The sequence below is a fragment of the Colobus angolensis genome, unplaced genomic scaffold (genome assembly GCF_000951035.1).
Source record: "Colobus angolensis palliatus isolate OR3802 unplaced genomic scaffold, Cang.pa_1.0 Scaffold333, whole genome shotgun sequence".
Classification (NCBI taxonomy): Eukaryota; Metazoa; Chordata; class Mammalia; order Primates; family Cercopithecidae; genus Colobus; species Colobus angolensis.
In genome coordinates, this window is record NW_012116633.1 from 579,536 (window position 1) to 590,817 (window position 11,282).

The following is an 11,282-nucleotide window of genomic DNA, read 5'->3' on the forward strand; positions in this document are numbered from 1 at the left end:
CAGCCACTGCACTCCAGCCTGGGCGACAGAGCGAGACTCCGTCTCAAAAAAAAAAAAAAAAAAAATCTTTTTTTAAATTAAAAAAAGCACTGGGTGTGGTGGATCACACCTGTAATCCCAGCACTTTGGGAGGCCAAGGCAGGTTGATCACCTAAGGTCAGGGGTTCTAGAACAGCCTGGCCAATATGGCAAAACCCCATCTCTACTAAAAAATATAAAAATTCGCCGAGCATGGTGGTACACGTCTGTAATCCCAGGTACTTGGGAGGCTGAGGCAGGAGAATCACGTGAACCCTGGAGGTGGAGGTTGCAGTGAGCCGAGATCGCGCCATTGCACTCCAGCCTGGGGAACAGAGTGAGACTCCGTTTCAAGAAAAAAACAAAAACAATTTAAAAAATTAAATAAAAAAAAAAGCAACAGAAACAAATGGCTGCCTGGCAGCAGTGGCTGCGGGGCACTCCCATTTGTGCCACTTAGGTCGTGTCCCTCCCTCAGCCCTGCTCTCTCTTGTTTCTCGCAGGGCTGGTGAATTACCAGATCTCTGTCAAGGGCAGTAACCTGTTCGAGTTGCAAGTGCGTCTTCTGGATGCAGAAAACAAACTCGTGGCAAATGGGACAGGAACCCAGGGCCAACTGAAGGTGCTGGGTGCCAGCCTCTGGTGGCCATACCTGATGCACGAACACCCCGCCTATCTGTACTCATTGGAGGTAATGGTGGTTTGGGACTTGCCCAAGGGAGGTCTTTTGCCCGCATCTGGTGACCCTGGCTTCAGCAGGAGCCCAGGACAGGTGAACAGGCAGGCGTGGTCCTCTGAGCTTTCTGATGTTTCTCACCCTTGATGGGAGGCCCAGTTTTTTTTTTTTTTTTTGAGATGGTCTCACTCTGTCACCCCGGCTGGAGTGCAGTGGCCTGATCACAGCTCACTGCAGCCTTGAGCTCTCAGCCTGCAGCAATCCTTCTACCTTGGTCTCCTGAGTAGCTGGGACTACAGGCACATGCCACCATGCCTGGCTAATTAAAGAAAAAAAAACTGTAAGCTGGGCACAGTGGCTCATGCCTGCAATCCCAGCATTTTGGGAGGCTGAGGTGGGTGGATGGCCTGAGGCCAGGAGTTTGAGACCAGCCTGGCCAACATGGTGAAACCACATCTCTACTAAAAATATGACAATTTGCTGGGCATGGTGGTGCACACCTGTAATTCCAGCTACTCGGGAGGCTGAGGCAGGAGAATTGCTTGAACTCAGGAGGCAGAGGGTGCAGTGAGCTGAGATCACACCACTGCAGTCCAGCCTAGGGGACAGAGTGAGACTGTCTCAAAAAAGTTTTTCTTGTAGAGATGAGGTCTCAGGCTGTTGCCAGGCTGGTCTTGAACGCCTGGACTCTAGTGATCCTTCTGCCTTAGCTTTCCAAAATGTGAGAACTCCAGGCATGAGCCTCCTTGTCTGGTCAAGGGGAAGGCCCCAGGGAAGGCCCCATTTTGAAGGGCACTTCCCTAGGGTCAGCCAGGGAAGGGCAGAGCCTCTGATTGCTGCTTCTCTGCTTGCAGGCCCAGAGGCGGCTGCTGGGGTGCACTGGGGGTCTTCCTGCTGCAGGGCAGGCCAGGCCAGGTGGGGCTCAGGCTGTTGGGGTGCTCACACCTGGTGCTTTGGTTGTTGTAGGTGCGGCTGACTGCACAGACGTCACTGGGGCCTGTGTCTGACTTCTACACACTCCCTGTGGGGATCCGCACTGTGGCTGTCACCGAAAGCCAGTTCCTCATCAACGGGAAACCTTTCTATTTCCACGGCGTCAACAAGCATGAGGATGCGGATGTGCGTTGGGGCTCCTGGATCCTTGTGGGGGCTGCTTCTGGTCACCCTCCACTTTCACCTTCCCTGTGTCCTGCGGTTGAGGGCAGCTCAGGGCAATGAGGCAAATGGCTCCAAATGGAGAGGGGACTTGTGGGGTGGCTCTCCAGGGTCCTGGCTCTTGGAGAAAGTGCAGCTTCGACAGGGACAGGGGTCACTCGGCTCTGCTGTCTCGTAGATCCGAGGGAAGGGCTTCGACTGGCCGCTGCTGGTGAAGGACTTCAACCTGCTTCGCTGGCTTGGTGCCAACGCCTTCCGCACCAGTCACTACCCCTACGCTGAGGAAGTGCTGCAGATGTGTGACCGCTATGGGATTGTGGTCATCGATGAGTGTCCTGGCGTGGGCCTGGCACTGCCGTGAGTCCCCGCTGTGCACCTGCTCCGCCTGCCCAGCCCGTGGGCTGCACCATGACCCTCTGTCCCTTCCCTCCTGGCCTGCAGGCAGTTCTTCAACAACGTGTCCCTGCAAAACCACATGCGGGTGATGGAGGAAGTGGTGCGCAGGGACAAGAACCACCCTGCCGTTGTGATGTGGTCTGTTGCCAATGAGCCTGCATCCCAGCTAGAATCTGCCGGCTACTACTTGAAGTGAGTGCCCCCTGCCTGCCCTGGGCTGGATTGGGAAGGAGACCCTGGCAGGTGGCTGGCTGCGGTGGGCATGTGCTGTTCAAGATCAGCCTCCCATCCAGCCCAATGCGAAGGCCGTCTATACCTGGACATTCAGGGACCAAATACCCACCCACATTGTGGTTTTTTTTTTTTTCACTTTTTTAATTTGAGAAGGAGTCTCACTGTGTTGCCTAGGCTAGAGTGCGGTGGGGTGATCTCCGCTCACTACCACCTCTGCCTCCTGGGTTCAAGTGATTCTCCTGCCTTAGCCTCCTGAGTAGCTAGGATTACAGGCACCCATGAGCCACTGTGCCTGGCCTGTTTTATTTTATTTTTTTTAAAACAGGTTCTCACTCTGGTTGCCCAGGTTGGAGTGCAGTGGTGCAATGTTGGCTCACTGCAGCTTTGACTTCCCAGGCTCAGGTGATCCTCCCGCCTTAGCCTCCCAAGTAGCTGGGATTATAGATGTGTGTCATCGCGACCAGCTAATTTTTTCTTTTTCTTTGTTTTTGGATACAGAGTCTCCCTCTGTTGCCCAGGCTGAAGTGCAGGGGCATGATCTCAGCTCACTGCAACCTCCGCCTCCCTGGTTCAAGCTATTCTCCAGCCTCAGCCTCCTGAGTAGGTGGGATTACAGGCACGGGCCACCACGCCCAGCTAACTTTTCCTTTTTTTTTTTTTTTTTTCTTGAGATGGAGTCTCACTGTGGCCAGGCTGGAGTGCAGTGGCACAATCTCGGCTCACTGCAACCTTCACCTCCCAGGTTGAAGTGATTCTCCCGCCTCAGCCTCCTGAGTATTTGGGACTACAGGCACACACCAACACACTCTGCTAATATTTGTATTTTTAGTAGAGACAGGGTTTCACCATTTTCGCCAGGATGGTCTCGATCTGTTGAACTCGTGATCCACCCGCCTCGACCTCCCGAAGTGCTGGGATTACAGGCGTGAGCCACTACGCCTGGCCAACTTTTGCATTTTTCAGTAGAGATGGGGTTTCACTATGTTGGGCCAGGCTGGTCTTGGACTCCTGACTTCAGGAGATCCACTTACCTCAGCCTCCCAGAGTGCTGGGATTACAGGCATGAGCCACTGTGCGCACCTAATTTTTGTATTTTTAGTAGAGACTGGGTTTCACCACATTTGCCAGACTGGCCTGGAACTCCTGGCCTCTAGTGATCCTCCTGCCTCAGCTTCCCAAAGTGCAGGGATTACAGGTGTGAACCACTGCACCCGGCCCCCTTTTCTTCCTTACAATCGTGCAGTTCTAACTCAGCGTTCAGAGTAGGTTTTTCACTTGCGGTAGAGGCAGCAAAGGTGGTAGAAATGCTTCTTGACTCATACAGCACACCCCAATTTCATGCAGTGCTTTGGGCTGAGCCAAGTCTGCAGCAGGCAGAAGGCTCTGAGAAGTTGTCACAGGCTGGGCCATGGACAATTCAGAGCTCAGGCCACAGGTGTGCTCAGCAGGACTGGGTGGACAGGACGTTTGTTGCGAAGGGAAGGGGAAGAGTACAGGCTTCCAGGAGCAGGTGTTTGAGGCTTCCAGACAGGCTTCTTTGGGAGGTGGCCAGAGGAGATGCCTGTTTTCTGAGGCAGGATTTGGAGGGAGCCACCCAGGCTGGAGAGGTTCAGCCAGGCTGTCCCAAGGCTTTGAAGCTTCCCATCTGAGAGCCTGGCTGTTGGAGAGTGTGGGTGTGGAACTTGAGTTAGGAGGTTCTGTTCCGACCTGTGCCAGCCACAGCCTTCAGATGGGTAGAGCAGTGATTGTGGAGGGCGTAAAAGGAGAAATGAACCGAGGAAGGAGGACGACAGGCTTCAACAACAGTCTGGGCTGGGCGTGGTGGCTCACGCCTGTAATCCCAGCACTTTGGGAGGCAAAGGTGGGTGGATCACCTGAGGTCAGGAGTTTGAGACCAGCCTGGCCAACAGATATTGAAACCCCATCTCTACTAAAAGTAAAAAAATTAGCTGGTCCGGGAGGTGGACACCTGTAATCCCAGCTACTTGGGAGGCTGAGGCAGGAGAATTGCTTGAACGCGGGAGGCAGAGGTTGCAGTGAGCCAAGATGATGTCATTGTACTCCAGCCTGGGCTACAGAGTGAGATTTTGTCTCTCAGAAAAAAAAAAAGGGCCGGGTGCGATGGCTTACGCCTGTAATCCCAGCACTTTGGGAGGCCGAGGCGAGCAGATCACGAGGTCAGGAGTTCAAGAGCAGCCTGACCAACATGATGAAACCCCGTCTCTACTAAAAATACAAAAATTAGCCAGGCATGGTGGTGCGCGCCTGTGATCCCAGCTACTTGGGAGGCTGAGGCAGGAGAATCGCTTGAACCTGGGAGACGGAGGTTGCAGTGAGCCGAGATCAGGCCTTTGCACTCCAGCCTGGGTGACAGAACAAGACCCTGTCTCAAAAAAAAAAAAGTCTATACTGTGGAGGACTCGGGTGGGTGCTGGGAGCTCTGAGCACGGACGGGTCCCTCTGTTGGGTTTTTCTTCCCTCCATCCCTCCTGGTTAACTCTACTCAGTATAAGGGCCATTTCCTCTTATTTATTTATTTATTTTTTGAGATGGAGTTTTGCTCTTGTTACCCAGGCTGGAGTGCAATGGCGCGATCTCGGCTCACCACAACCTCTGCCTCGTGGGTTCAAGCAATTCTCCCGCCTCAGCCGCCCGAGTAACTGGGATTACAGGCATGCACCACCATGCCCGGCTAATTTGTATTTTCAGTAGAGATGGGGTTTCTCCATGTTGGTCAGGCTGATCTTGAACTCCCAACCTCAGGTGATCCGCCCGCCTCGGCCTCCCAAACTGCTGGGATGAGCCACCGCACCCTTCCTAAGGGTCGTTTCTTCTAAGAGGCTGTCCTTGACTCTCCAGTCCAAGTTATGTTTATTGTCTTGCAGAGCCCAATTGCTGTCACCACTTGTTACTTCCACTTGAAACATTTCTTTCATTGTTTGTTTTTCAGAGTCAGGGTCTCGCTCTGTTCCCCAGACTGGACTGCAGTGGTACAATCACGGCTCATTGCCACCTCGGCCTCCTAGGCTTAAGCGATCCTCCCCACTCAGTCTCTCAAATACCTGGGACCACAGGCGTGCACCGCCATGCCAGGCTAAGTTAAAAAAAAAAAAAAAAAAAACTTTTTTGGCCGGGCGCGGTGGCTCAAGCCTGTAATCCCAGCACTTTGGGAGGCTGAGACGGGTGGATCACGAGGTCAGGAGATCGAGACCATCCTGGCTAACACCGTGAAACCCCGTCTCTACTAAAAAATACAAAAAACTAGCCGGGCGAGGTGGCGGGCGCCTGTAGTCCCAGCTACTCGGGAGGCTGAGGCAGGAGAATGGCGTAAACCCGGGAGGCGGAGCTTGCAGTGAGCTGAGATCCGGCCACTGCACTCCAGCCTGGGCGATAGAGCGAGACTCCGTCTCAAAAAAAAAAAAAAAAAATTTTTTTTTCCCCAAGATGGAGTCTTGCTCTGTTGCCCAGGCTGGAGAGCAGTGGTATGATTTTGGCTCACTACAACCTCTACCTCCTGGGTTCAAGCAATTTTTCTGCCTCAGCCGCATGAGTACCGGGGTTTCCGGTGTGTGCCACCATGCCCGGCTAGGTTTTTTTTGTATTTTTTTGTAGAGATAGAATTTCACCATGTTGGCCAGGCTGGTCTCAAACTCTTGACCTCATGATCCACCCGCGTCAGCCTCCCAAAGTGTTGGGATTACAGGCGTGAGCCACCATGCCCGCCCCTAATTTTTAAATTTGTTGTAGAAACCAGGTCTTGCTATGTTGCCCAGGCTGGTCTTGAAATGCTGGTCTCTAGTAAGCCTCCAAAGTGCTGGGATTCTAGGCGTGAGCCACCGTGCCCGGCTCTTGCACCATGTCTCTGTGCATGCGTCTCCACTCCCACTGCCCAGGACCTGTGGACTTAGATTTGAGTCACTGCTGAGCACCTCACACCCAGCCACATGCCCACTTTCCAGGGAGTGCCCCTGTTTGCTTGATGCATTAATAAATACCCCACCCAAATCTGCACCCATCCACTGTGTTCAAGAGCTGTTTCAGGGAGTCACCCTCATTTTTAGCAGTGTTCAGCCAAGTGACCTCAGTTCTGTGTACCTGGAAGGGTGGCTGCTCCTCTGGGAGGATAGGATTCGGAGATACGGGGAGCAAGAGTGATGTTAGAGAGCTCAGTCTAGGACTAGAGGAACATGTGCCCTTACGTAAAATACATCTCCAGTTAGGGAAGAAAGCAGCAGCTCCATGCTTTTTTGTTTTTATTTATTTGTTTGTTCTGAGACAGGGTCTTGCTCTGTGGACCAGGCTGGAGTGCAGTGGCGTGATCTTGGCTCACTGCAACCTCCACCTCCCGGGTTCAAGTGATTCTTGTGCTTCAGCCTCCCGAGTAGCTGGGGTTACAGACGCATGCCACCATGCCTGGCTAATTTTTGTATTTGTAGTAGAGAAGGGGTTTCACCATGTTGGCCAGGCTGACCTTGAACTCCTGACCTCAGGTGATCCACCTGCCTCGGCCTCCCAAACTGCTGGGATTACGGGTGTGAGCCCCCTTGCCTGGCTGCGTGTTGTGTTCTGGCAGGGGAAGATGGGACAGAGAGGATGGGAGGGTGCCTGAGCCCTTGGACTGACAGAACCCCTGTCTTCTGCCTTTTGTGGACAGGATGGTGATCGCTCACACCAAAGCCTTGGACCCCTCCCGGCCTGTGACCTTTGTGACCAACTCCAACTATGCAGCAGACAAGGGGGTGAGCCTGGGGGTCCCCATCCCACTTCTCCCTGCCTTTGTCTAGGCTCGTCCTGAAACCTGCTCATTGGAACAGCTGGAAAGCACCATGCACTGGGTTTTTTTCATTTTGTTTTTTTTTGAGACGGAGTCTTGCTCTCTCGCCCAGGCTGAAGTGCAGTGGCGTGATCTCGGCTCACTGCAACCTCCGCCTCCAGGGCTCACGCCATTCTGCTGCCTCAGCCTCCCGAGTAGCTGGGACTGCAGGCGCCCGCCACCCACCCAGCTAATTTTTTTGTATTTTTAGTAGAGACAGGGTTTCACCGTGTTAGCCAGGATGGTCTCGATCTGACCTCTTGATCCACCCACCTCTGCCTCCCAAAGTGCTGGGATTACAGGCGTGAGCCACCACACCCGGCCAGCATTTTTACTAGAAAGAAGTGTGTTCAGGACACATTAGAAACTAGCCAGTTGGACACAGAAGCCTCTGCTGCTCAGCCGTGAGCCCTGCTGTGCTGAAGCTTGGGGTGGTCCTACTCGGTCTTCCCTGCCCTGCTCCTAGGATGGACTCTTGCAAGTCCTCTACAGCCCACAGTGCTGCCTCGTGAAAGCTGCCTCAAGATTCTCTGTGACAGCCGGGCATGGTGGCTTACGTCTATCATCCCAGCACTTTGGGAGGCTGAGGCAGGTGGATCACTTGAGGTCAGGAGTTCAAGACCAGCCCAGCCAACTGGTGAAACTTGATTTCTACGTAAAACACAAAAAAATTAGCCACGCATGGTGGTGCGCACCTGTAATCCTAGCTACTTGGGAGGCTGAGGCACAAGAAGCACCTGATCATGGGAGGCAGAGGTTGCAGTGAGCTGAGATCGCACCACTAACATTCTAGTCTGGGGGACAGAGCGAGACTCTCTCCCAAAATGAAACAAAAAAAGATTTTCTGTGAGAATGATTTCATCGGCCCCTCGGGTGGGAGCGCTTCTCCAGGGCAAGGTGAGGGGAAGCCCAGTGATGGGACTGCTGCCTGGAGAGGAGTCAGTTCCAGTGGCAGGGGCCCTCGGCTTTGGCTGAGGACTGTGCGTTGGCAGCTGCCGTGCCTCTCACAGCCCTTCCCAGCTGCGTGCGTCGTGAGCATCAACGTGGAGTGACAGGCCTGCCTCCTTTGGGCCACTTTGTGACCATGTTTCCTGCCTATGGAGCAGGGTAATTTCAGGATCTAAATTGGTATACTTGCATGTTCTCAGCCCCAGGAGGCAGCTCTTCCCGTTCTAGGTTGGTGTTTTTTTTTTTTTTTTTTTGGTAGAAATGGGGTCTTGCGATATTGCCCAGGCTGGTCTTGAACTCCTGGGATCAAGCGATCCTCCTACCTTGGCCTCCCAATGTGCAGGGATTACAGGCATGAGCCACTGTGCCCTGCTAATTTTTTCACTACTATTTTTTGTAGAGCTGGGGTCTTGCTGTGTTACCCAGGCTGGTCTTGAACCCCTGGCCTCAAGCCATCCTCCTGCCTCAGCATCCCAGAGTGCTGGGATTACATCTCCTTCTTACCTTCTCTGTCAGAGGAGCCCCACAGTGTGTGAGTGCTAAGTCATGCTGTCTTCTGGGTGCTGAGCGGTCTCTGCTGCTCTGGTCCTAGGCTCCGTATGTGGATGTGATCTGTTTGAACAGCTACTACTCTTGGTATCACGACTATGGGCACCTGGAGTTAATTCAACAGCAGCTTACCACCCAGTTTGAGAGCTGGTATAAGACGTATCAGAAGCCCATTATTCAGAGCGAGTATGGAGCGGAAACGATTGTAGGGTTTCACCAGGTAAGTGGTGTTGAGCTTTCTGCTTGTGTGTTCTCTCGAGGCAGAGGTGTCACTCACCTCCCCTGGCCTGCCCTGCGCCCACTGCACTGCTCCCCTCACTTCAGCTTTGGGCTCACCTCCCGCTGCCTCATCCATGTTCCCTCCTGCCAGCAGCCAGGCCTCGGCCCCCTTCGCTTGGTCCTCACAGGTGGCCTCCTTACCGGCTTTGTTTCCAGACAGCCTCTTATCACCTGTGCCCACACAGTCTTCTTAACAAATCTAAATTTGTATTTGTTTGTTTTTGAGACTGGGTCTTTCTTTGACGCTAAGGCTAGAGTGTGGTGATGTGATCACTGCTCACTGCAGCCTTAACCTCGTGGGCACAAGTGATCTTCCCACCTCAACCTCCTGAGTAGCTGGGACCATAGGCACATGCCAACATGCCTGGCTAATTTTTTTACTTTTGTAGAGATGGGGTCTTGCTATGTTGCCCAGGCTGATCTTGAACTCCTGGGCTCAAGTGATCTCCTGCCCCAGCCTCCCAAACTGGTGAGATTACAGGTGTGAGCCTCTGCACCAGCCACAGATGACAATTTTGGGAGTCCTGTCATTGGCTCCCCCAGGCCCACAGGACAAAGCCGTAATCCCTGGTCAGGACACTCAGTGTCCTCTGCTCTCTCCTGGGTTTTCATCCTCTTCTTGCCTCACTCCTGGCCACTGATCTGTCTCCACTGCCCTCGTTTGCTCTCCCACTCTTGCTTGAGCTGTTTCTTCTGCCTGGAATTCCCATGTTGGCACCACAATCACCAACTAAAAGATTCTTTTTTAAAAATGTTTATTTTTTAGAGATAGGGTCTTGCTATGTTGTCCGGGCTGGTCTTAATCTCCTGGACTCAACTGATCTTCCCGCCTTGGCCTCCAAAAGTGCTGGGATTACAGGCGTGATCCACTGTGCTAGCCTTTTTTTTTTTTTTTTTTTTTTTTGCAGGGTCTTGTTCTGTTGCCCAGGCTGGGGTGCAGTGGTGCCATCATAGCTCACTGCAGCCTTCAACTCCTGGGCTGAAGCGATTCCCCTGCCTCAGCCTCCTGAGTAGCTGGGACTACAGGCATCACCACCATGGGCAGCCTATTTTTAATTTTTTTGTAAAGATGGACTCTTGCTATCAGGCTGGTCTGGAACTCCTGGCCTCATGTGATTCTCCTGCCTTGGACTCCCAAAGTACTGGGAATCCAGGCATGAGCCACCATGCCCGGCCTGTCCCCTTTTTTTTTAATCCATCTGATTTTTTTTGTCCTCCTCACCAAAGATATGTTGGTTTGTCTTGTGAGGTTTTTTTTTTCATGTGGATTCCTGAACCCCATCCAGCCCCTCATTCCCACCCCAGCCAGCTCACACTTGTTTGTCACAGCTCCTGGGACTCCCGTTGACACACAGGGAATAGCCACCCACAGTGGACTACGCTGTTCTGTTTTCACCCTTAAATTTATCATGCTTACAGAATGCCACTTCTGCAAACTAGTTAAGTAGGGGGAGGTGGCTCGTGGATATGCTCGCTTGCTCATCCTTTTTGAAAAGGTAACCAGCTCTGAATTCTTTTTTTTTTTTTTTTTTTGAGATGAGTTTCGCTCTTGTCGCCCAGGCTGGAGTGCAGTAGTGGCGCAATCTCGGCTCACTGCAACCTCCACCTCCTAGTTTCAAGCGATTCTCGTGCCTCAGCCTCCCGGGTAGCTGGGATTACAGCCATGCACCACCACGCCCACCTAATATTGTATTTTCAGTAGAGATGAGGTTTCACCATGTTGGTCAGGCTGGTCTTGAACTCCTGACCTCAAGTGATCCACCCGCCTTGGCCTCCCAAAGTGCTGGGATTACAGGTATGAGCCACCGTGCCAAGCCCCAGCTCTGAATTCTTAAGAAACTCTCGAGAGGGTCTAGGTTGGTGCTGATAGAACCTCTGCAGTGCTGGGCCTGGTGGCTCACACCTGAAATGCTAGCACTTTGGAAGGCCAAGGTCAGAGGATCTCTTGAGCCCAGGAGTTTGAGACCAGTCTGCGTAACAGAGACCCCATCTCTACAAAAAATTTAAAATTAGTTAGGCATGGTTGTGAGTGCTTATAGTCCAGGATACTTGGGAGGCTGAGGTGGGAGGATTGTTTGAGCCCAGTAGGTCGAGGCTGCATTCAGCTCTGATGGCACCACTATACTCCCACCTGGGTAACCTTGTTTCAAAAAAAAAAAAAACTCGGCCGGGCGCGGTGGCTCAAGCCTGTAATCCCAGCACTTTGGGAGGCCG

General features: G+C 52.8%; 1 protein-coding gene across 1 annotated transcript in view; it reads left to right on the forward strand.

Moving 5' to 3' along the window:
* The window catches only part of LOC105518950 (beta-glucuronidase), a 25,114-nt gene that overhangs the window by 8,856 nt on the left and 4,976 nt on the right, over positions 1 to 11,282 (forward strand). Inside the window, exons 3-8 of the mRNA XM_011952119.1 lie at positions 522 to 709; positions 1,661 to 1,813; positions 2,028 to 2,206; positions 2,291 to 2,437; positions 7,134 to 7,218; positions 8,833 to 9,009. Of these exons, the coding sequence (XP_011807509.1) occupies positions 674 to 709; positions 1,661 to 1,813; positions 2,028 to 2,206; positions 2,291 to 2,437; positions 7,134 to 7,218; positions 8,833 to 9,009 (777 nt within the window). The 5' untranslated portion in view covers positions 522 to 673. The remainder of the gene's footprint in view (positions 1 to 521; positions 710 to 1,660; positions 1,814 to 2,027; positions 2,207 to 2,290; positions 2,438 to 7,133; positions 7,219 to 8,832; positions 9,010 to 11,282) is intronic.